Source organism: Cydia pomonella, chromosome 13 (genome assembly GCF_033807575.1).
Source record: "Cydia pomonella isolate Wapato2018A chromosome 13, ilCydPomo1, whole genome shotgun sequence".
In the NCBI taxonomy this organism is placed as follows: Eukaryota; Metazoa; Arthropoda; class Insecta; order Lepidoptera; family Tortricidae; genus Cydia; species Cydia pomonella.
The window spans coordinates 3,331,257-3,358,552 of NC_084715.1; the positions used below are offsets into that span (position 1 = coordinate 3,331,257).

General features: G+C 38.3%; 2 protein-coding genes across 3 annotated transcripts in view; both read left to right on the forward strand.

The window, feature by feature from the left end:
- The window catches only part of LOC133523998 (fibronectin type III domain-containing protein 5), a 240,989-nt gene that overhangs the window by 96,596 nt on the left and 117,097 nt on the right, over positions 1–27,296 (forward strand). For both annotated transcript variants that reach the window (XM_061859757.1, XM_061859756.1), the window contains exon 2: positions 21,488–21,598. In XM_061859757.1, coding sequence (XP_061715741.1) covers positions 21,523–21,598 — 76 coding nt within the window. In that variant the 5' untranslated portion in view covers positions 21,488–21,522. The remainder of the gene's footprint in view (positions 1–21,487; positions 21,599–27,296) is intronic.
- On the forward strand, positions 1,292–6,061 carry LOC133523997 (uncharacterized protein K02A2.6-like). The gene has a single exon (XM_061859755.1). The coding sequence runs from the start codon at positions 1,544–1,546 to the stop codon at positions 5,666–5,668; it is 4,125 nt and encodes a 1,374-aa protein (XP_061715739.1). The 5' UTR covers positions 1,292–1,543; the 3' UTR covers positions 5,669–6,061.

The following is a 27,296-nucleotide window of genomic DNA, read 5'->3' on the forward strand; positions in this document are numbered from 1 at the left end:
TTATTGGCACACCTCAGTAAAAAGATAGAAGAAGAAAAACAATTGATTAAATGTAGAGGCAGACAACAGGCGGTATTATGGCGATATTATGTATGGAGTATAAAGTGGAGGTCAGGCTAAGGTATAACTATAAGGTATAAAGGAAATACTTGGGTTTAAATGTAATTCAATTAAATTACGTTTTAACATTTAGGACTTCGAGTCCGGAATTCGTAATTTGAGTAAATACGGAGAGAAAGACCAAAGTTACTGACGCGTCAAAACTTTCTTCAAGATTCATAATCTACGACAATATTTCAACATAAAATTACAGGATACTGAAAATGATAATTAATGATATATACTTACTTTTATCTCAGATTTTCCGGCTAAGACGAAAAACAAATCATTTTTCGGCAAATAGAATTCTGCTCATTTCCACGAAAAATAATATGGTTCAAACTTTGCTGCTTCTTTAAAGAATTTTTAAAAATGTTTATATAAAAAAGGCAAACTTGAAAAGTTTTCTTTCAGGTAAGGTATTAGCTTAAAAGGGTTTGAATTTGTACGGTTCATCAAAGGTTTTTTTTTCTGCGTTTTTACTGATCCAATTATTATCAATAGTTCAAAATTCGTAACAATCGATCACCGGATACGTCATTACCAAACTAAAATTGATCTGGGCGGGACATGTTGCCAGGTAGAGTGATGGCAGATGGGCCAAAACGGAATGGTGGCCGCTCTCAGACGAAAGGAGTGCCTGGTGCCCGATGGCTCGTTGGGTGGACGACATTCGGAAGATTGCGGGTCACCAGGATAAGTGCTGCACTAGAAGAGAGGGCTACGCTCAGCAGTGGGCGATGATGATAACTTCACTGTACTCTATTTATTGTTCATATACATCAATAAGTTATAACAAATAGAAGGTACCTAGGTTCAATATTTGTTAATACGTTCACTGCAGTAAAGGATCGAAAGGCCCATGCAAAGTATGGTGAATTGCGAGTTACACTTATTGCCGATACACAGTTGTTAAGATTATTATTTCCTAATACGTATTAATAAACTTAATCGGTTCTCAACATAAAACAACTTTCACCTGTTAAATTTCAAGCTTAATCAGTAACAATACATGGTTGAATGCTACAAGGCATTGAATTAAATGTTATCTATACATATAATAAAGCTGAAGGGGGTCGAAAGTCTGTACATGGAAGATATTCGAAAAAAAATAGGCTGGGGATACTAAGAATCGTTAACAGAACACGTTCCAACAGTTTTTAGAATTTTTGTCTGTTTGTCTGTTTCTCTGTTTGTCTGTGTTATATATGTAATATGGGGTAGACCTAAGTTAACATGCGCCGACTAGAGGGTGGTTGAGTATTTTGTATGTCAGTTCCGAAATACACACGATTGAGCTAGCTCGGTATTTCATTGCTGCTCCTAGATATATCTTAAGGACCTTTCCAGTATTCCCTAGTTACATATACAATAATCTGGCGACGAGTCGTGATCGAATCAGCGAGTGCGCGAACGTGGTTGAGTGATATCTTGTGCGAACAGAATGGCAAAGATGTCGGTTGGCAAGATGGACGCGTTTGATCGGCAAAAAGACAATTGGGCGACGTATATAGACAGGCTGGAGCAGTATTTTATCGTTAATGAGGTGCAAGAGGACCGCAGAGTACCATTATTAATTACCGCGATGGGAGCAGATAGCTACGAGTTATTAGTAACCCTGTGTACTCCGACTAAGCCATCAGAAAAAACCTACAGTGAACTTGTCAAACTTATGTTAAATCATCTGCAACCGCGGCCGAGTGTTTTAGCGGAAAGATATAAGTTTCGTCAACGCAAGCAGTCTAAACATGAATCGATAGCGGATTTCATTGCGGACTTGCAAAGGCTAACTAAATATTGTGATTTTGGTACGTGGTTGGATGACAGCTTGCGAGATCAATTTGTATGTGGATTGTATAATGAGACTATTCGACAGCGGTTATTTACGGAAAATGATCTGAAGTTTGCTAATGCTAAGGGGTTGGCAATAGCGATGGAGGCAGCAGAGGTAAATGCGGCAGCTGTAGAAAGTCGAGGTCGTTCATCAGCGAATGACGCCACGGCGCCGTGTTTTTCTATAAGCAACGAAAAAAAATCAAATTTCAAGACGCCATCACGGAACAGCCGAAGTTATCCGAAACGGGACGAGCAGACCAAAATAGTTAGCACCGAAGTTAACCGATGGAGGCCGAACGGACAGCGGCCGAACAATAGTTACCGGGGACCTGTGACGTCGAGATCAGCTGACGGCAGCCGCGCGCAATTAGGTCAAGGTCAAGGGACGTGCTCAGCGTGTGGAGGTGCGCATACGACTCAGACATGCAAATTTCGTCTTTATGTATGCCGTGTGTGTAATCAAGACGGACACTTGAAAAAGATGTGCCCCAGGTTGACAAAAGTTAACTACGTTGAGGATGAGTATTCGGAAGAGGAAACATATGACTTAGAGGTAAATCTTTCCTTTGTTAAAGAAGAGTGTTTTAGTAAATATAAACCTTATTTAGTGACCCTCAATGTTAACAATCACGATATTAAGATGGAGATTGACACGGGTAGTGCTATAAGTTGTATTAGTCCATATGTATATGAAAAATATTTTTCGAATTGTGAGCTAAAACCGGGTCATCTAATATTAAGATATTATTCAGGAGAGAAAGTTCGTCCGTTAGGCAGATTGAAGCCACTAATTAAGTATAAGGATCGCTCAATGCCGCTCGATTTGTATGTTATAGAGGATGGTAAAACTAATTTACTAGGCAGGCAATGGCTAGTTGAGTTAGGAATTATTAGGGGTTTGTTCGAGTCAGACTTGATTAATTATGTAAAAACATCGAAAGATTTTAATCTGTCAAATTTCAGTTCCAGGTTTAAGAATGTGTTCTCGGAGGGCCTGGGGAGGTACAACGGCGGGCTAGTGTCACTGCGAGTGCGGCCGGACGCGCGTCCCGTGTTCCTACGCGCGCGCCCTCTGGCGTACGCACTGCGCGAGCCGGTGGAGCGCGAGCTGGAGCGGCTGGAGCGCGACGGCGTCATCACGCCCGTCGAGACCTCCGAGTGGGCGACACCTATCGTACCGGTGGTGAAGTCTGACGGAACTATACGCATCTGCGGAGATTATAAGATAAGTCTTAATAAACATTTAGATGTGGACCGTTTTCCTTTGCCTAGGGTCGAGGATTTGTTTACAAAATTACATGGAGGTCAAAAATTTAGCAAAATTGACCTCTCGCAAGCATATGCGCAATTGGTGCTGGATGATACGGCCAAACACACTGTGATTAATACGCACAAAGGTTTATTTAAATACAACCGATTGATTTACGGTTTATCCTCGAGTCCAGGCATTTTCCAAAGGATTCTAGAACAGATGTTTGCGGATTTGTCGAAAGTGGGTGTGTTCCTAGACGATGTAGTAATTACGGGCGAAAATGACAGGGAACACATAGAAAACCTATATAGGGTATTTGAGAGGCTGGAAAAATACGGTTTAAAGATAAAAAAAGAAAAATGTTCTTTCCTGGCTAATTCAATTACCTATTTAGGTTACGTTGTGGATAAAGAAGGACTCCATACTTGTCCCAAGAAGGTTAGGGATATTTTGAATGTAACAACACCTAGTAACGTGTCCGAGTTACGTTCTTTTCTTGGAATGGCGATGTACTATGCGAAATTTGTGAGAAATATTAGCACAATACTGACACCCCTATATGAGTTGCTAAAAAAAAATGTTATATTTGAGTGGTCTCAGTCTTGTCAGGAGGCTTTTAATAAGGTCAAACGATTGTTGGCTTCCAGTGAGGTGCTGGCCCACTACTCGCCAGACCTCCCACTGATTCTGACGACAGATGCGAGCAGTGTGGGCGTGGCCGCCGTGATATCGCATGCATGGCCGGATGGTACGGAGCGCCCCATAGCCTACGCTTCGAGGGTATTGAACAGCGCGGAGAAGGCATACTCACAGATAGAACGAGAGGGGCTTGCCATTATCTATGGAGTAAAGAAATTCCACCAATACTTGTACGGCCGCAGATTCGTTTTGAGGACTGACCACAAGCCGTTGGTGACGATCTTCGGAGACAAAGCCGGGATTCCGGTGATGGCGGCCAGTCGCATGCAAAGATGGGCAATTATTTTAGGAGGCTATCAATATGATATTGAGTATGTGCACACTACTAAAAATGGAGCCGATGCCCTATCCCGACTACCGCCGCACAGGCCTGAGAGTAATCAGATGAGTGAGGAAATAACCTATCTAAATTTCGTACAAAACTTTTTGCCCATTACCAGCCAGGACGTCCAGAAAGAGACGGACAAAAATGTTATTTTAAGACAAGTACTTACATACATAAGAGGAGGGTGGCCAGCATCTTGTAATAGCGAAGAATTAAAACCATTTTTCTCCAAAAGGCAGGAACTGTATGTCGAAGGTGGTTGTGTAATGTGGGGTTATCGCATGATCATTCCAGAAAACTTAAGAGCAAATATTTTAAAGGAATTACACAGTAGTCACCAAGGTATGGTCAAGATGAAGAGTGTGGCTCGTAGTTTCGTTTGGTGGCCAAATATTGATCGTGATATAGAAGCGATGAGTCGAAGCTGCGCTATTTGCGCTGTGGAGGCTTCTGCACCACCCCGAGTTAAATCTCAACCCTGGCCGTACTACTCGGAGCCCTGGAGTATACTCCATGTGGACTTTTTGGGACCTTATGATGGTAGGACTTTTTTTATTTTGATTGACTCAACCACCAAATGGATTGAGGCTTTCCTAATGACCAGGACAACAGCAAAGGCAGTCATTAAGGTGTTACGAGAGACTTTTGCGAGGTTCGGACTGCCAAAAGAGGTCGTGTCAGATAACGGACCGCCGTTCACAAGTCAAGAGATGGATGAATTTATGAGATTAAATGGAATAACACATACATTCACAGCACCGTACCATCCAGCATCGAACGGAGCCGCAGAAGGTGCTGTTAAGTTGTGTAAAGGAGCTATAAAAAAAGCTATAAGGGAAAATCAAGACATAGAGGAAACATTACAAACTTTTTTACTGAATTACCGTAACTGTGAGCAAGGTACCACGGGAGAAACTCCAGCTATGTTGCTACAAAAACGACCGCTTCGTTCTAGATTGGACCAGTTAAAGCCTACCAGCGCAGTAGAAAAGAGAGTACATCGCGCTCAACAGAAACAAATCGAAGCAGCAGGAGGTATTCTACCTAATCAAATGGACGAAGGGGACCCAGTATGGATACAAGAATTTAACGCGAGGGATAAGTGGGTACCGGGAACAGTATCAAAAGTAACGGGTTCTCGTAATTACGTAGTGACAAAGGAAAATGGTACCACATGTAGTAGACACTTAGATCAATTAAAGTCGCGAATAGTGTATTGTTGGCCAAACTCGATTCCGTCAGATAGCACCCCTGGTGTGTCGCCCGAGCGCGCGTCGGTGCCGCCGCCGCGCTCCCCGGCCGCGCCCGCGCCGGCTCGCTCCCCCGCCGGCCCTGCGCCGCCGCCGGCGCCCGCGCCGCTAGCGCCACCGGCCGAGCCCGCATTGACGCTAGCCCCGGCCTCACAATTGAAACGAATTAGGAAACCACCTATGCGTTATGGTTTCGAAATAGATTAGATAACGGTTAATATTTCCTAGTTATTGTATACTTTGTTTTTCTTATTATGTTACCTACATAAGTTCAGTGGTACATACTTGAGACAAACTTATTATGTAATTAAAATGTCATTCTTTTGTCTCAGGTAGTTACCACTCTTAACAATATTATTGAAATAAGTTAATTCCTATCTCCAGTAAGATTGGTAGTACATATAAGTTAAGAAGGGGGGTGTTATATATGTAATATGGGGTAGACCTAAGTTAACATGCGCCGACTAGAGGGTGGTTGAGTATTTTGTATGTCAGTTCCGAAATACACACGATTGAGCTAGCTCGGTATTTCATTGCTGCTCCTAGATATATCTTAAGGACCTTTCCAGTATTCCCTAGTTACATATACAATAATCTATTTATTTGACCTCGCATCACGTGAAAACGGCTGAACGGATTTTGATGCAAACTTTACTAATCTGTCGAGAAAATGCCCGGCCAAGTTATAGGCTATAAAAATTCAACCTCTAGAAGGGGGGGTAGCCACTACACTCGATTGAGTTAAGTTTGCACCTGAATCTTATGGCGCTACTTAGGAAGGAGGTGCAAACTTTTACAACAAATATGTGCTACGAGTATCGAGTACCCTGCTAAACTAACAGATATGGTGCTGAAATTAAGCCACCGAGGAAGGATTTTGCCAAATTAACTCTAAAGTTAGAAGAAGGGGGTACGGATATCAATTCAATTTCAATTGTGTTGATGTAATAATACAACGAAATTAAACGACAGTAAATTAATTACTAATTACCATACATTGCACAGTGCCATCTTTTGGGAAACTGAGTAAAAATTTAGTAATCAAGTAAACTAATAATTTAAAAAAAAAAAACCGACTTCTATGAGGTAGACCGGTGAAAGAACGATTAATAATGAGTTTACTTACATAGTTAAGTAGAGGCAAAATCAACACACATATCAACACGCATATAACTGCATAATTATCAAAAAAAATATTTTCTCCGTCATGAATTATACCTAATCGTAATTTTATCGTATCCATATTCATACGTATCGCCTCTTTTAAGCACTTAATAATGGCTACGAAGGTGGGTACTATGAAAAAAAAAACTGAAAATGCCTTATGAAAAATGCCGAGTGTAGTTTTATTAAATGGTACCTAATTGTAAAATATTTTATCTAGACTACAGTCCTCTAGCGTATCCATCTGTCAACTTTACTTCAAGTTCCACCTCCAGGGGAGAAGCAGAGAAATTAGCGGTGAATGAGCCGGTTACTGACACAGACCGAATACCACGCGAGCGGAGCCGCGGGCACAGCTAGTTGGTAATAAAACAAACCAACAACACCACAACTTCCTGTAATCCACATAAATGTAAAAGCCTGTAAATGTGGTATAAAACTATAATTGAAAGAAAAGCAAACGCGATAAAATGATTTCCAAAACCAGAGGATTGCTTTATATCCAGTCAACTTCGTTTTCTTTGAAGTTTTTCTTATAAATAATGTTGAGTGATAGTTATGGGATAGAACGTGGAAAATTGTGGAAATAAACTGTACCTCTAAACGTAGGCAATCATCATGGAGCAGGCTTATCAATGTCGGAAACTTAAAAGCAGGATTGTTGCGTTCAAGGAACCATACCTACCCAATACCAACAGAAATGATAAATTAAAGTTCATAACTCTAATATGAATCTTAAATGGACATTTCTCTTGAAAATGTTCTATACTCGCAAGAAATTATTTTAATTGAACTACGCCACGATAGAGATCGCTTAGTTCTGAGACTTTCATGCAACGTAATGAACGCTTGGCGTCACAGCGAACACGCACGTCTGCGGCGTGGTCTCAGAAAAACGAGGAGGAGCGTGATCTCCGGCTGTCATGTGATCTAGACACTCAATATAAGTAGTTCTTTGTAAATATTTTGATCTCTTCCTTTATGGTCGTCATATTGAGATAATCGTGTATTTGAACCACGCTGCGTTGGAAATCACACGAAGGATGGCATTCTGTGCTCTTTGAAGATACATTATGTTACAATCACTAGCAGTTATCCATAGTTGAATCCAATACGTCTAGATGGGTCTGAGGATTACGGTGTATAGGAGTAATTTGTTGTCCACTGAGAGGATTGAGTTTTGTTCCAACAGCCAATGAAGATTTTTGTATTTTGATATAATGTCATTACGTTTGTATTTTTTTGTTTTTTTCGCACTATTTAATTATAAAACTTTATATTTACGAATGCAAAAGGACAAAAGAGCGAACAGTCTCGGCGAAGCACGTGCTATTCGGAAAGTGCTAATGACTAGTTTTGATACTTTGTGTTTCTGGAGTAATCTAGATACATTAAATAACTTTGAAATGAGTAATACAATTATTACTACTGGAACCCTAAAAACGAAACAGAGCTGGACTGTCTCCTAACCTAGTGGGTAGTGTATACTCATCGGCTTTGCTTTGTTTGGGGCTTAAAAAAAAACGTAAAATTTTCTCCAAATATTTAATGTTTTAAAGAGACGGCAAAAACGTGTGGCCCTACTTACAATTTCTATAAACAAGGACGTGGAAGCTACTAGTAAATGTAAAGTTTGTATGGCACTACTCATATTTAGTAAACACTAACTTCACAGGTCGTGACACTGTACCCATTATATCATGCAATCCTCAAGACACCTATTATGGTCGCGACGCGCTTTAGAATTGTGTAGTTATAAACTGAAATAAATGTCATATACCAAGAAAAAGTGACCAAGGCCTCCAGTGCCCCAGACATAAGAAAACAAATACAACACAGAAAAAATACAGAAGAAACAGAACGGAGCATTGTGAAATAAAAACAAATTAAAACATTTGCTGAAAATAATTTAATTTGTTCTAATACTTCTAATAAAATTGTGTATTTTTACTTCATTGGATATAAAATATATTTCTATTTATTTTTTTCTCCTGCTTGACGCTGCTGGATTAATCGCCGCAAACCAAAAGTCCTCTCGACAGAACGTCTTCAACAAATCATAATTTAAAGCGATTGACATTTAGAAGCATCTAAATTTTGACAAGAATCAGGGCTAGGAAAATCCAGTGAGACATTTAAGCGTGAAATAATATCGACTATCGAATTGTAATGATGATGAAAACCTTTATTTTTAAGCAACATTACATAACATAAATATTTAGGTATCTAAAAGTAAACCAACATGATTAAACCCATCCTATTCCAATAATGAGCGAAAATCGTGGATTACTTGAAAGTAAATTGGAGCCTGAAGACAAGGAAACTTTCACAAACTGCAAATAGTACTTTACATAGCAAACATTAACAATAATCCATAAAGGTCATGACCCTACTACCCTCATATACTATGCGACCCCAAGACACCTATTACGGCCCTTGACAAACAAGCACTAAACAAATACCTGTTCGCCATATAATAGGTCTATTTGAGCGTTAATAATATATGAGTTTCGTGCAGTGTGATAGTACTTTTATACCGTACTTACTCATTAGCGACAAGTCTTTGTGAGTCGCGAAGCGAGTCCTGTTTTGAGAATTTTTGGAGCGTGAATTATGTAAGAGGATACAGGTCCTTTAATTCAAGTTATTTCACAAAATTTAGAGGTATTGCTATCTAATTATAAGTAATAAATGTAATAATTTTCGTTCTTAGACTACTTTGTTTACTTAGAATTTTATGTGAATAAAAGGCAAAAGCTTGTAAAGGGCACCGGCCATTTTAGTTAAATGTATAAAATAAGAATGAGAATAGTATTATTCCTTTGAAGGGTTTCTAATGATATATTTTATTATAAAATGAGAAATTAGAAGACATACCAAATTTTGCACCGTGAACAACATTTTGCAGGATCACTAAAAACTTTGATTTCTTTTTAGATGTTGTTCATGACCTATCCATTTACATAATCTTTTGTCTCATGTAAAATCATTTTCTTTTTTTGTTTTATTCAGTTTATATAGGGGAGATAAGCCTCTAAGCATTGGGTTGCAACTTATCTAGGGGAAGGAAAACTCCAAAATCAAACCCGGGACGGAGTCCCCGTTAGGCGTGAGTAGGGTCCAACCTGAAATCTGCGGTAGACTCCTGCAGCCAACCTGGCTCCACACGTATTGGCTTGCCTTTCCTGTGGGTCCGGCCAGTGAGGTCGAGAGGGTGGCGCAGGTGCTGGGCATCCCTGCGTTTTCCTTGACTCCGTCCCAGGCGGTGTAATGTCTCTAGACATTGCACCATAGATCGTCTGAAATAGACGCTAAGGCCAGTAGTATTCAGTTTATAATATATTATACATGTACCTTGATCCGTAGTAAATGTGTCTCTCAATTTATCCTAATTCACAATTCGGAATCATCCAGCCCTATAAGCCGGTCCTTTCAAACAAAAGGGACACGACCTTTGATGTTAGTGAGAAGTTTCGGACTTTACAATGGACAGTTCGATGTTCGAAAGGATCTTGATATTCCGGCAAGTGGGTTCTATCAAATTTAATCTTTTGTGGTGCTTTGACTACAAGAATATTTTAGCTACCGTAAAATTGCCTATTTTTTTACACTACTTCGGTAGCAAACAAACATACGGCCTGCTTGATGGTAAACGGTTATCGTAGCATATGAACGCCTGCAACTCCAGAGGTGTTACATGCGCGATCCCGACCCTAACACCCCGTACCCTCGTTAAGCTCTGGCAACCTTACTCACCGGCATGAAATCAACACTACGAGTAGGGTCTAGTGTTATTTGACTACGGTTTTCTGCAAGGTGGAGGTACTTCCCCAGTTGTGCTCTGATATCCTCTACGCTGTGCCCTAACGTAGAAAGCGAGATGACATTTACAGTGCCCATACCTCTCCTTTGGACGTAGTTTAAGAATATACCCGGGTCCAACTATAGTCCAAAAGCTCTGAACTGTGGTCCAAAATCTCGAAGATCTTCATTCAGATGTGACTATTATTTGAATGTTGCAGTTATAACTGACACTTTATAAGGCTTATTGCCAGACGTTTTACACGTGCAGCCTGTGGGTGAGATTTACACAGAAGGCTTATAATACACTGTGTGTCCTTAGAATGCTGTGGAGGCGGCCTAAACACTGCAGTGCATCGGGCATGTTCGCCGAGGGTAGAACAGACGACTTCTTTGCCATAAGGCGAAAAAGAATTGCCTCACTGCTTAGGAGAGTACGCGGAAGCAACAACAGCATGCTAAGGACGTTGGCCGATCTCCTCGAAAATACTGGGTTGATGTGGTTATTGGGAGGGACAAATAGGGTAAGACTATATATCGCTCCCAATACTTACTACGTTAAGTTTCCTGTAAACTATTTTCAAAAATGGGAGAAAAAACTTACATAACACTGAAAAGTATATTGATATTGAAGCGATTCTAAATTACAGATTGAACTTGTGGATCATAGTTGTAGTACTCAGGGATCGGAACCAGTTTTTTTGCAAAAACATCGAAATAACCATATATTTCGGTTTATTTTATACTCAAAATGTAGAACTCAGTTGTGTTTTTAGATAACGACTTCGTATTATTAGATTGCCCGATTAGGAATGAAATAATTAACATTCTCATTACCCATACAAAAAATACCGGTTTCCGATCCCTGGTAGTACTGCATTTTAAAGTGTGTTGTAGTTGCTTTTAATCACAAATTTGCAATTATTTTGACTCTTGTGGATAAAGTGCAACTTTTTCATTACTTTTTCGAGGATAAAGAAAGCCTTTACGAGCTAATAAATACTGCGTCTTTGCTCCATCGGGGTTAAAACGTATCTAATCATTCCACTGTTTTGCGTCCTCATTTATAAACGCTATTGATTGACGCAGACGAACTAATTACGAGGAACCGCGTAAAATCGATTTGTTCACCACTTTCATGTATGGCTTCGTAATACCCGCTGACTAAGTTTACGACGTAATCCATATTGGATACAATACACACGATAGTGTTTAGTTTTACAATCGTCACGATATTAGGGTAGATTAAGACGACGCATTGTAAATTATGACATCGGGTATCTTGATTTATCTCAGCAATTGAAAACAAAACTCTTGAAAGTTTGGTGAACTGGTTATTTATGGCATCGACTTCATTTCCGTAGTTGTCGTTACACGTTGTTTAACTTTAATAGCAAAAAATAGCAATATTTAAGACTAGTAGCATATAAATCTTAACGCGATCTGTTAATATTTAAAAGTTATGTTATATGTCATGTTTGTCGATACTTATTAAAAATAAAATTAAAAACGTAGAACATGTTTTTAATTGTGTTTTTCACTGAGTATTTTGTAAATCTGATTTCTCAAACTCTGTGTAACCACTTACTATTTAGCTGAATCGAAACGGAGATACTTTACGTGCTTCTATATAAAGATATATTTAACAAAATGGAAACTATAGGTCTAGATTAAGAGAAGAAACTGTAACAATATTTTTTGTATGTCCGTTTGTTTCATATTTAAATAAATAAAAATTGTGTCAAAGATGCCTCCTTTTAAACAAACATTTTCATTTTACTGGAAAATACGACCAATTCAAGCCTCTAAATGTTCCATACAATTTAGTCTAAATACACACTTCGATATTGTTCAATAGTGTAGTTGTGATTTTCCGATAAAGTCTTGTTTTCCGTTTTGCCGCATACCTATGATATTATAGAATAAGCTAGCGCAAAAGCAAATTCACTACACGCGAAGTATCGGAATGAGCGCGGGTTTAGGGAAGCTAGCAAGCCCCGCATTTTTTTATTTTACTGTTTAATGATGCGTCACCTCACCTAAGCGGTCTTTTTAAATTATAGATCCACAAGCCGCTCCTGTCTGAGTGATACATCGCAAATAAATAAACCTGCCAGGATATCTGTAAAATTTATTTTTGCATATTCGTAATTTTTTTGGTTTCTTATTGATTTTATTTAATTTTTATTTTATTATTGTTTTTGTATACATTCTGGCTTGACGATCCTTTTCAGGTGAAAATTCCCATTTAATAATTCTTGCTATCTGAATTATAATTAATTATTAAGAACCTTGGTCCTAAGTGTATTAAATGGCTGGCCGCTTTCTTTTCGGATATACTGGCAAGAAATAAACTACCTTCGAATTTTAACTTCGCTGAAGTGATTGCAATTCTCAAGCCCGAAAAGCCGGCCGATGACGCAAAAAGCTACAGACCAGTAGCCTTACTTAGCTGCGTTTACAAACTATTGGAAAAGCTCATCGCTCACAGGATATCCCCACTTATAGACAACATTGTCCCTGTGGAGCAGGCGGGATTCAGAAGTGGCCGTAACTGCGTTGATCAAGTCTTGTCGCTTACTACACATATAGAGGCCGGTTTCCAAAACCAATTAAAAACTGTGGCTGTCTTTGTGGACCTGTCCGCAGCTTACGATACCGTATGGCGACATGGGTTGCTTTTTAAGCTGATGAGGGCTGTGCCCTGCCGTCGAATTACTAGCCTAATCAATAATATGCTCAGTAGTCGAGAGTTCGTGGTGCATCTGGGAGACAAGAAAACCCGCATCAGAAAGTTGCAAAACGGTCTACCTCAGGGCTCGTCACTGGCTCCGCTACTTTTCAACCTTTATACACACGACCTCCCAAGTACGACTTCCAGAAAGTTTATATATGCTGACGACATTGCTCTCACATACCAGCATCAAACCTTTAAAGTCTCTGAAGACCATCTGACACAAGACTTAGAGAAGATGAACAACTATCTGAAAATATGGAGGCTAGTACCGAACGCCAGCAAAACCGAGGTCTCTACCTTCCACCTGAACAATCAAATGGCCTCATATTGCCCCAAGGTTATCTTCGACGGTAGAGTGCTAGGATACAACCCACAACCAAAATATCTTGGCGTCACCCTGGACCGCTCGCTGACATACCGTTCTCATCTTGGCAAGTTGAATAAGAAGCTAGCGACTCGCAATAATATCTTGCATAAGCTAACGGGCACGTCTTGGGGTGCTAGTGCAGACGTATTGCGAACAACTGGGCTCAGCCTGGTGTACTCCGCAGGGGAATATTGCGCTCCAGTATGGCTTAACAGTGCCCACACAGAAAAGGTCGACGTCCAGCTGCGCAAAACTATGCGCTGCATATCGGGCACGATTCAGTCGACCCCGGTTCAATGGCTTCCAACTCTTAGCCACATACCACCTCCACACCTTAGAAGACTACTGGCACTGAAAAATGAAGCTAAGAAAATAACAGGAAACCCAAACTTACCAGTCCACCAGGAGTTTATGGCCCCACCCCGTCATCGTTTGAAGTCCCGACATCCGCCCTACCAGACAGCGATTGATCTGCTGGAAAAACCTTTCGATATAAAAACTAGATGGAAAGGCGAATGGAAGTTAAATCCACCAAAGGCCACTGCATCCCACTATGACCCCACGCAAAAGCCATTCGGCTTTTCGGCCCCCAGACGAGAGTGGTGCCAGCTGAACAGGCTTAGAACTGGACATGGACTTTGCGGAGAGTACATGTTCAAGTGTGGCTGGAGAGAGTCACCAATGTGTGATTGCGGAGAGCCAGTGCAATCCATGCACCATATCATCTACGACTGCCCAAAGAGAAAATACCCTGGAGATACTCTGGACTTGCTCCTCCCTGATGAAAACGCAGCCCGATGGGTGAAGGAGCTAGATGTAAAATTATAGTACCTAATTAGTTAAAGTTTCACTAATACTGTAAGCGACCTTGACAAATATCTAGCCATACGATTAAATAAATCTGAATTATGATGTTATTTTTAGTCATTATTAGAATTGATGTTTGACGATCACAATATAGATTCGTATAAATTTACATGAATGTAATTTGTAATGTAATCGTATGTTGTGTAATAAATAAATCTAAATCTAATAAAAATACAATTTAAAAACTACAATACTTATTGCATTAGCCTCCTGATAGTATTAAATTTAGAACTTGTACTTGTATTAAGACATTCACTATGTCAACAGGTTTATTTATTTTTCGTATGACTTTGAATAATAACATAAATACTTCCCCAAACTCTGGAACTTCCTAAAAATACACATTCACAGCATTTATTTCATGCCTACCCTAATTTATAAATACTGTACCCCCATTAATTTTGTAGGGCTCTTGTAGGCTTTGTTTGTTCTCAATTTCGAAGCTTATCGTTGTTTTCAAACTTAGTTAAAACAAGATCTAACGTTGATGCAAAAGTTTAAACGTCTAACCGCGAAATTTCAGAGTTACAAAAACTTTAAAACTTTTTTATTGTAAGTACTCGGCGTTCTTTGTTTTTGATTATTAAATAAATTATAAATTCGTTACCTATGTATAAATAATATTATGATTCGAAAACCTTTAGGTACATATATTCAGATCATCAATACTCCAGAAGTAGGTACTGCAGCCGTGCATTGCAGGAAACGTCAGAAAGGTCATCCTTTTGAGAAATTTATATTAAATTTGACATTTGCGGGAGTAATGCAGTCATTACTCACCAAGGAGGAATTTAAGCCGAAGGGTGTCATGTTTCGGCGGTTCCGCGGCCCGCTCCCTGACACGGCGGGGTTGCGTATAATCGCAACCATAATGTGATTTGTAGTGTTTAGTTTTTTTTTTTTTATGATATGTATGGTAGTACTTGCCTGAAATAATGATTTTCATTTCATTTCTGCAGTAGTAACGCTTGTGCAATTTAAATCCAAGCGGCACCGTAACGGTTGAGACTCAGCCGTTACGGTGCCGCTTGGTGCAAGTTGCAGAACAAACTCAATATTTTCAAAATTTCAGGAAACTTTCATTAGAAAATTCTCATGCAAGTTTCTACTAATAAGGAAGTCCCTGTTTTGAGATTATTATTCATAAATCTTAGGTGTTGACGACTGTTTCATTTAACATTTATAAATGTTAATCATTGGCGTCTATTTCAATTGTCGTAGAAATCGAAAGGAAAAGAAGGTATGCCTATAAACGTGCAGATAAAAATACCGAAAACATTTGATGGGAACTATGCAATTTTTGAAAATTAGCTTAAGGGGTTCACTCATGGTACGATTAATCGCTGCGATCATTCTGACGAGAATCGTGACGATTAATCGTTTCGAAAATGCCAGTCAACACAAGGAGGAATTGGTCGTTACTAGCGATGCGCGATTGATGAATGCAGCGCTCATACACGGAACAATTCGTCGTTACGATCGATGTGCGATCTAATAGGGATGCTATGCGGGCGGCGTTTGTGTCAAGAATGACACAAAAATCAAATCGTTGATCGCAAAGAGCCATACAATGTCGATTCATCGTTACGATTTTCACGATTGGGTGTTTGTTGCGATTTCCAATATCGTCTTCGATTAAGTAAATCGTTAACGATATTAACATACACTATCAATCCGTCGTTTTAATTGGTCTGTAACAACGGATTGTAAAGATGAATCGTACCATGAATGAACCATTGCATATTGCAGAAGTAGAAACTATTACTGTTTCTGAATAATACTCAGGGTTTGTATCCCCGAGTTTTCCTATGGCATAATAGTGCCTAACTTAGTATTTATTTGCCCTTGACCTCGCTTTCGCGTGCCTGTGCCACGACCAATTTGATTTTATTACCTCCGTAATATTGGGCTAAAATAAAATGTGCGATTATTGCGTCATATTACAGGGTAATGCCGTGCTTTAGGGCTATTTTTACCAAATTGGGCGTATATGATTGTGCCTAATATTGCTTTTTTGTGTAATCCCGTTCTTTCTTTCAGGGTGTGAAAGTTCTTATATTCGTATTATCACTAAATATTTGAACATTTAGATGGACAGGGGACAGATCTGGAGGACTTTTCAAATGTGGGTATTTTTTATTTACGTTTCATTATTTATTTATTTTGTTAGATTTAATTTATACGACCTTCAAACCTTTAAGAAAAGAGCGTACTCTCATCTTAAATTTCGGCAACGTACTAACAACCTCTCTGGTGGTGTGGATGTCCATGGGCGGCGGTAATCGCTTACCATAGATGATCTGTCTGCTAGTTTGCCTCCATATCATAAAAAAATGTTTCTTCTTCTTCATAGCGTTGTCCTGGCATATTGCCATGGCTCATGGGAGCCTGGGGTCCGCTTGAAAACTAATCCCAAGATTTGGCACTAGTTTTCTTGGGATTAGTTGCCTGAACTAGGAAGCATTTAATATCAATGTAATGTCCTACTTTGAACATCTTAAATACAATACTTAAGTAACTCCATTTTGTTACTTTTTTCACAAACGATGGATGAGAAAGACAGTCGAAACATTTTAATTGAAAATAATAATAATTCTTATAACACAAAAAAGTAGATAGAGTTTCCATCCAAATCAGGAATTGTACTCATAAATTAATCATGTTAATGCAACATCACGAAACAAGATCATGAAATAGTAAATCAATTATTTAAAAAAAATTGGTCCCTCTGCAGAACTGAGGAAAATCTAGCTTTGAAGAGACTGTCTCATATTAACCCGTTTTTTATCTTACCTTGTATACAAGGATAAGTTTAGTACAACCCTAACTTCTGCCTAAACTATGTTAATGTATCTCATTAACAACATGTTCAAGGAAAACCTAATTATATAAGTTTGATGGGTAAAGTTTTGACATACCTACGTAACTACGTTTAGTCATTTAGTCATTTATTTATTGTAACCATAGTTTAGTACAGTACCCCTAGTGTAAATTTATTCGATAGCGAAACATGACGTACGCGTTTGCTTTAAGTCTTATTTAGTATAGGATTTGGAAACAAAAAAATACTGGCAGATTTCGCTTTTCTGTGTTTACCAGTAAATTTCTAACTGCTGCCGTAACTATTATTTCGATATCAGATGAGTTAAATCAGCCCCCCTTTTTAGCACCGGAGGTGACCTTGTTTCTTTGTACTTTCGGCAAGTTTTGCCGTGACAGACTTATCAAATTCGGACGCAACATCACATTTATAGGTATAGGTAGGGTCGGCAAAGTAAAAATACGTGTTGACTGTGAACAGTCAACACGTTCTGTATTCAAGTGAGGCAAGAATAATGATATTGAGCGAATGACAGATTGAGCGAATGAGTGAATGTATTTATAGAATGAATGAATGAATGGAAGGTAGACTTGGATTTTTGTAATATACCAACAACATTTATGGGAAACCATTGTGCATTTCATCGTGGTATCAAGTCGCTACGAAATTTTACAGTCGGCTCTTCTATCATAATAGACGTAGGACTCTATTTCTATCTGGTGAAATATATGTGCTCATCTTGGTATCCATAAAGCCGTTACATTCTGTCTTAGAAAACATGTTTGGCAGAAAAATTTTTTTACTCTATTATGCACAAATAAAAATAAAATAAAACATTTATTTCAAGCTACAAGGCTCATAATCAATTTTAACATGTCTTAATTCTACAAAGGCTGTTTTGTTTGTGTTTTATTCTTAGTTAATACACATTACAGTACGGTTCTTGAAAACGTACCCATCCTCTGTAAAACGATTTATCGGAGCAATCTGTGTGGAAACTATTCACAGCGAAACAAAAGCCGGCGAGAGACACGATAGCGAGCTATTGAGTCCGCTTTGTCCGCTGTCGCTATAGGTGACTTCGTCCGTAAACAAAGAGGTACTGGGTTCGACTATCTTTGCGATTGAAAATTTTTGCGTATTTGGAATGCGTTCATTTATAGACAAATTTTATAGGATCAATTTTTTCACTTGCTTAACATTCTGCAAAACCTAAGGTATCAATTTATATATTTGGTATTTTATTTCACTTTTACTTCACTTGCGATGCATTTTACTTCAAGTTCTAGTACCGTTTAAACTTTAAAACGTTTACCTATAGTTCAATACTTTAAACTTTAAAGTATTGAACTATAGGTAATTGGAATTAAAGGGGTATTCTGACGTAAATAATAACATCGAAGGTAAGACAAACCAACGTTTTCGATGGAAAACTGTGTTATCTTAAACTGTACCTTGCGTATATTTAACCTTGAGCTGAGTGTACAATTCTCATAGAAATATAGCAAGCGTTAACCCAAAAAAAATTACTAGTTTTCGAGTGATTATGATCATAAAGAAAAGCGCTGGTGGACTAGCGGTAAGAGCGTGCGACTTGCAATCCGGAGGTCGCGGAGTTTTTCGGAACTTATGTACGAAATATCATTTGATATTTACCAGTCGCTTTTCGGTGAAGGAAAACATCGTGAGGAAACCGGACTAATCCCAACAAGGCCTAGTTTATCCTCTGGGTTGGAAGGTCTGATGGCAGTCGCTTTCGTAAAAACTAGTGCCTACGCCAAATCTTGGGATTAGTTGTCAAGCGGACCCCAGGCTCCCATGAGCCGTGGCAAATGCCGGGACAACGCGAGGAAGAAGATGATCATAAAGAAGAAATTAAAATAATATTATTTCGTTATTATAATGAAACTTTACAACCATAATACCCTGCCCGTCATCAGTCACGCCCACTACATACAAACACAAGGGTATTCGTTAAATTAATTACGACTAGAAAATTAATTTCACCAACTTCAATTAACCTAACTCGGTCAGCTGACGCACAGGAAGGTGCCTTTTTAGACCCAGTAGTTCAACTTCGAACATTTTATAATTCTCGTTCGAAATTCAAAATCTCGGACGCAGGGCTGTGCCAGGGCATTTATTTTATTTTTAAATTCCTTGTTTATTTTAATTCCATTATAAACAAAAATTGTAAGTATTATAATGTAGACATATACTCTTTTGACGACCGGTCTGGCCTAGTGGGTAGTGACCCTGCCTACGAAGCCGATGGTCCCGGGTTCAAATCCTGGTAAGGGCATTTATTCCTGATTATATTTGTTCCTGAGTCATGGGTGTTTTCTATGTATTTAAGTATTTATAAATATTTATATATTATATATATCGTTGTCTAAGTATCCTCAAAACAAGCCTTATTGCGGGACTTAGTCAATTTGTAATAATGTCCTATAATATTTATTTATTTATTTATTTATTATACTCTACTTTCTCCATATGGTCACCATACAAGGTGTTAAAAAAATGCTGACGATATAATTGGTATTACATTTTAACAAAAAATAAATATTTTAGCGTAATTTTTGTGTGGTCTTCTCTAAAACGTATTCTCCATACATTTTTTTTATGCGTCAATTTAACTAACTTAAGTATATTTTTGGTCGCCGGAGACGCAAACAGACATGCTAAACATGCTTGAATCTGTTGCGTCGTCACTTATTTTCACCTGCCCTCCGCAGCGTAGTGCAGTTATCTCTCTCTATCACTCTTCCGTATCAGTGTGACACAGACAGTTGCGTTTCGTTCGCTACGGAGCGTTAACGATTGGCATCTTATCTACGCAGCCTGAACTCGTAGTGTAAATTTATTCGACAGAGTGACGTGACGTACGCGTTTGCGTTAAGTCTCATTTTGTATGGGATTTGGAAACAGCGCGGCAAAGGGGGACGTTTTGGAAACTCAAAATCCCATACAAAATGAGACTTAACACAAACGCGTACGTCAGGTCTCGCTATCGAATAAATTTACACTAGGGGTATTGATTTCTGCACATTATTTTTGTTCGAAGTTGGACTACAAGTTATAAATCGGTGTACCCTGGCTGACGCGAATTTTATCGAATTGTTTCTGGTTCGTAGATTATTTGAAGAAGTCTGAAGGCTTGTTTACATGTTTCATCAAATAGTTTTTAAAGTATAGAAATGGTAAAATGCGAATATGAATTACCTAATATAAAAATATGAAGTATTTATTTGCAAAAGTTGCTTAGCGGAATAGAGCTTAATCATGAATAATAGTATTAAGTATGAACTGCGCATGAGTGGTGGGGGGAACTGACAGAGCGGAATAGTCTTATGTATATTTCAGTAGAGTAGCAGAGAAAGCGTTATTATTGTTGTTATTAGAGTCTCAATTATTTTATATTCTCCCCCCGTAAAATTTGTATGGTTTATTTTGCGCAACAAATAACCCGTCCAAAATACGGTTGCTTTTAGTATGTTGTCAGGAGTATTAAAACGTGTTTTTAATTTTGTCGTATTGCGTATGTTCTGACCCAGGCACATGTATAAATAATAAATAAATATTATAGGACATTATTACACAAATTGACTAAGTCCCACAGTAAGCTCAATGTGGTCTTGTGCCGAAGTGTTCGGCAACTAGACCGACGTGTGGATGCTACCACGCACAAATAAAAAATTAAGAGCGCAGCGGTCGCCGCACGCAGGTAACCAGTAACCGGAAGTGGGCGGAAGTTGTTTTTCACAGTTTTAATCAAAATAGTTACTTTTAAATGTGTGCGATGCTATCTGTACAATAGGGAAACTACATGGTTAATATAAAATTATATCTGAAAAATGAAGTGACGAAATATAATGTACAAATATTTATAAATACTTAAATACATAGAAAACACCCATGACAAATAACCATGCTCATCACACGAATAAATGCCCTTACCAGGATTTGAACCCGGGACCATCAGCTTCGTAGGCAGGGTCACTACCCACTAGGCCAAACCGGTCGTCAAAATGGGAATATATAGGTTAGGTATAGGATCCTATCATCTATGAGCTTAACACATTCACTGCTAGCAACCCAATAGGTAGGTTCTCTGATTGTAAGCGCGTTAAAGCGGAAAAACATTAATACACATCAGCTACAAACGTTGGCTACCGAGAACCGGGACTCGCCTGTTTCTATAAAACACTTAGGTATTAAGATTTGGTTGAGACTTACAATGTACCTAATCCATTGCCCTCTTTACAGAAACGGCATGGCATGAGCAGTGCGGTGGGCGCGCAATGCGGCGCGCGCCGCTCGCGCATCCCGCCGCCCTTGCCGTTGCGCTATCAATTTTGCTACGACTTGTCAACGCTGGTGAGTATGCTGTAATATTTGCTAATTGCAGTTAGAAGTGAAACTAATATTGAATGCTGCGTGCCTAGCTAAGTTCTGGGGGTCTAACCAAGAGGACAATCGTTGTTAGAAAATGCTATTTAAAACTTGAATAATGTATGGTCATGTATGTAATAAGTCACGTGACTTTTTGTAGCATGTGTACATTTTTCTTTATATTTGGTATATGTACGTTTGTGATAGACTCATCGTGGCTATTTGCGGCGGCTATGCGGAGAATTGTAACAAAAATCATTTTATACAAACAAATAAACAAAAGAATATTGTTAAATATAATGTTTTCGTTGTGTAAGGTAAACTACGAAAAACTGCTTCAGGCAATGTGACGTTTTTAATATTGTGACTTTTCTCTTTGATCTAAGAGTAATATTTCTTGCTTTCTTGTAGCAAAACAGTAGGAATTGGTCTGACGAGGTTCAAATTAAAAAAGAAAAAAAAAACTTGAATATTGAAAAACAAATGAAATATTAATGACAAACCAAATACAATTATATAACCTTTAAAACTTAAAAAGAGTAGAATTTTATTCATCCAGGATATACGAGTCCTACGTACCGTAAAATATTGCTCCCTTTCTGCGGCAAAAGTACCCGAGAGCCGTGGCCGGGTTTTCTACAATATGAATATATCTAATTTAAAAGCACTTTGTGAACAACAGGAAATTTTGCTAACATAATATTTAACATTATCTGTACCCCTATACATATATAGGGGAGAGCAGGGCCAAATGTAACACTATGAATAATTAACTTACTACTAGCTAGCGAGCCGCGTCGGCTTCTCACGAGTTAAACAAACAAATTATACACCTTCCCCTAGAATCACTCTATTGATGAAAATTCGTTCAGTAGTTTATGTGTTTATCGCGAACATGTACAGTCAGCATCAAAAGTAGCGGATGAAACAACGCACCAAAAGTATCTGATATTCCGGATAAATTTTCTAAATGTGGATAAATCTCTAAAATTCACGTCCTAAAGTATATCTTTTACAGTAAATTGTTCTACATATAGAAGCATCACTGTTTGTTAAGCTGTTCCAGAATGTAGATACTTTTGAAGCGTTGTTTGATCCGCTACTTTTGATGCTGACTGTTGTGTACAGTCAGACAAACAGACGCATCAGGGGACTTTGTTTTGTAAAGTTTAGTTATGTTTATGGAGTGTTTTTTTTTAGTCGATATGAGATATACTATATAGAGGTATTCGACTATATTAATTATTGTAAGTAACTTATGTAAAAGAACAACATTGAAATTGCAAAAAATTTGGTGTTCCACATACTAAGTTCATTTCAACACAATTAGAGTAGCTTTTATAGTAAAAGTTTATCCAATAAATTATTGAAATTGCGTACTTATATCTAGTATTACCTAATAAATGTTACCCTGTAAATTTAGCAGTGCTGTTATACAATATGTATACTAATACTAAAACAAAACGTACAGCCTAAATCAGTTTAAATAGGACCTTGAAATCTCGTCAAATGTTGTAGAGGTTCACTAAGAAATGTTTTTTAACCCCTGGGAATGAAAAAGGTGTTGAACTTTTTTAACGAATTCCACGCGAATAAAGTAACAGATAGGCTAGTAGATTATACATGCATGGAAAAAGCAATTCTAAACAATTGACTAGTAAAAATGGGATTAATACCACCTGCAATCCCAGAGGAGTTCCAAGTAGGTTGTCAGCCTTTTAAGACAGAAAGCGCTTCTTTGCGAATGCGGAGAGGAAGAGCAGACCATCGAACATATTTTCCAGCGCTGCCCACTCCACTCATATCCTGGGCCTCCTGAGGACCTAAACATCGTGACACCTGACTTAGTTGCCTGGCTTAGCAACCTCAAGGCTACACTCTGATTGCCCTCAATATAATGCCATACGATTAAATAAATAAATAAGACAGAAAGAAAGAAAATAACTTAATTTATTTAAGACGCTTTCAATATTGCTTAAATCTATCTTAACAAATTTATTAGTATAAATAAATAAATATTATAGGACATTATTACACAAATTGACTAAGTCCCACAGTAAGCTCAATAAGGCTTGTGTTGAGGGTACTTAGACAACGATATATATAATATATAAATATTTATAAATACTTAAATACATAGAAAACACCCATGACTCAGGAACAAATATCCATGCTCATCACACGAAAAAATGCCCTTACCAGGATTTGAACCCGGGACCATCGGCTTCGTAGGCAGCAGGTAGGCTTGGTAGGCGGTAGGCAGGTAGGTAGTATAAAGTATAAACGTTACTGAAAAGGTCTCCCTTCAACTCGATGTCAAGTTACCTTTCAGGTACCTTGACGCTGCGCTAGTCTTCCGTGGAGACCTGTCCAAGCGATTGCGTCAGTGCTTAACTATAAGGAAGTTAGGTGGGAGTACGCTCTTTTCTTGAAGATTTGAAAGTTGTATCGGTCTGGAAATACCGCGGGTGAAAAGTTCTTTTTACAGTTCAGCTTTCACGAGGCAGGAAATTTCTGGAGAAATGCACAGTATTTAAATTAAACATCTTAGCCAAATATGGCAGATAAACTTGTTCCTTGCCAGGAAGTTATAACCGCTTTCAATCAGTTATTCAGATTTATGAAAAGTAGTCCTGTGAGGGTTACTTCGGAGCACGTGTACGTAACTTATTAGCTGAGCCCTGGAGGTGGGATAAGCTGAGTCCTCATTTAGTTTTAGAAGCAATTAGGTATATTGAGTTCTAACTTTATTATAAGTAGATGATACCTAATGACAAAGAACTTATATTGATAATGAGGTACTTTGCCGATCGAACTTAATGCAAAAGAAATTATCAAAACGAATCATATGAGTTCAATCTCGTGAGATCTACTAGTAGCCATCGAAGAATTTCACGATCTACTGGCTCCATCATCACCAGATTAGCTCGATGTTGTCAATTTTCTGTATTGTCATTTATATTACCTTTTCTTCCTCGCGTTGTCCCGGCATTTTGCCACGGCTTATGGGAGCCTGGTGTCCGTTTGACAACTAATCCCCAGAATTGGCGCAGGTACTAGTATTTACGAAAGCGACTGCCATCTGACCTTCCAACCCAGAGGGAAAACTAGACCTTATTGGGATTAATCTGGTTTCCTTACGGTGTTTTCCTTAACCGAAAAGCGACTGATAAATATCAAATGATATTTCGTACATACGTTCCGAAAAACTCATTGGTACGAGCCGGGGTTTTAACCCGCTCCTGATTGAAAGATATACCTATTGTCCGGGAATTGTGGACATTAATAGATATAATTTAGGATAGCTTAGGAGAGCAGAACGAAACAACCAAACTTTTCAGTCTAGATTTTAATAACAACTAAAAAATAAAAGAAATATACATAGAAGACGTCAAATGGACATTTGATAGACAATATGAATAAAAAATATAAATAGTATAAAAACCTATTTACACCTCGACACCTAAACTAAATTGCAAAGTTCCTCAAAAAGAAAAGAAGTAACTTAAAATCAACTTGCAAGATTTTATAATAAATGAAGTAATTAGTGAGTAAGTTATAAGTGTGTTCATGACTGTGTTCAAATAATCTCAGAAACGCTGTAAGTACGCTTCAAAGACAAGACAAGACAATAAGATGCGTGAATGAAACTGAAATAAGTGTTTGCAACATATTATCTTTCAACTATGAATTATTTCGTTTGTTTTTGCTAATGTTCGTACTAAAATCAAACCAAAAACAAGCTACAGAGTAAATAGTCGTGTATAAAATAAATATGTGTCTTTTCTATTTGTCTAAATGGACATTGAATAAAAACCGTATTTAATGTCGTGGAGTGAGCTGGTTTATTTTCCCGTTTTATTTGTTTTTCATTGCGATGGTCGTTTGATGGAAATAAATAGGAAGACAATTTAACAAGCGGTTGTTGCGTATTTTGTGGACTGTATAGAGTTGCTACTGGGATCGGTTAGCGCTACGAAAAATGTGGTAGTGAATGTTGTTTACCTCTACGTGTGTTGCTATTTTCTATCTGTATGTTTTCTTTTATTGTGGGGTGCAATAAAGAGCATTTGTATTGTATTGTAAATAAACTCGGTTTATCCCGAAAATCACTCGACACTTATTTACCAATCGCGTGAGAAAAGTGTAAGACCAATAATTGGCTGTGAATGCAGTATTTCATTGTCTCGAATTATCATTATCATCATCATCATGTTCGTTGGCTGCTGATGTACAATCAAGGACTTTGATGTTTGTGCCTGTTGAAATTGTATATAGTTTTTATATCCATTTGTCTATGATTGTCTCAAGTTCTTTTTCTAGTATACCATTTTAATGTCAGTTCGCGAATAAATTTGGCGCTGAATTGTCAACTCCTTGTGTTATTTTTCCACTTTCTCGAAACTATCGAAGCCCTCTTCTTTAGTGCCATTACGCATTTTGACTTAAGTCGTCAAGTATACTATTGTCACTGGCAACGTATAAAGTACACCCTTACCCGGGTATGTCCTAAAACTACGTCCACAAGAGAGGTATGGGCATTGTGAATGTCATGTCGCATTGTGTGGTAGGGCACAGCACAGCGGATATCATTCCAGATTAGAGCAGAGCCCAACTGGGGAAGTACCTCCACCTTACAGCAAACCACAGCCAAATAACACTAGACCCTATTCATAGTGTCGTGTTCTTGCCGGTGAGTAAGGTTGCCAGAGCTCAACGAGGGGAGGGCGGGTTGTTAGGGTCGGCAACGTACATGTAACTCCTCTGGAGTTGCAGGCGTATATAGGCTACGGAGACTACTTACTATCAGGCGGGCCGTATGCTTGTTTGCCACCGACGTAGTATAAAAAAACATCGAATTATTCTGAATAATTAAAATACTAGCGTTCTTATGCGACACTTTTCTAAAATGCTCCGCCTATAAATTAAGAAACTTGAAACTTTTAAAGTTTCCCGTAAGAAAAACAGGGCTCTTTCTTTTTCACTTATGAAACTTTAGCCAGACAGCTTATTTAATTAAATCTTATAAGAATTTCTTTAAAAAGCTAATTAGCCTACGTAACTTAAATTATATTAATAACCGGAATAAATTACATTTATAAACAAGCATTAGAATATTGTGGTCTTACTTTCATAAATATTTTCTTTAATACCTAGGTACCTTAAACCTCCTTTGACCAAAAACTTTATTTTGAATTGTATATTTCTACTCTTTAATTTTTTTGTGTGTTTAATTGTGTATAAGGCCTGAGTGGACGCTCGAGTTGGGCGTGCAGCGGGGCGGGGCGTGCGGCGTGCATATTAAACAAATACAAGCATATAGGAACAGCCTTAGTGCACGCTGCTCAAATCCGTTGTGAGCCCGACGCCACGCTGCACGCCCCGCTGAACGCTCCGCTTCGAGCATCCACTTAAGCCTTACACTAAGAAAACATGTTCGTTATTTGCCCTATTATCGGCCTCAAAAAAAAGTTTAATAAACTGTAATCCGAATGCGGTTTATTCTTTAATAGATTTTTTCTATGTAGACCAGGATGGTTTTAACCTAGTGTACGTCCAAAAGAAGGAAGTCTGTTTTGGCGTAAATAAATAAATATCTAAGTAAATATTACAGGGCATAATTACACGATTTGACTGGTGTTAACATCTCACCCCTGGCGGGACATTTTTTCCATTTCCTTTC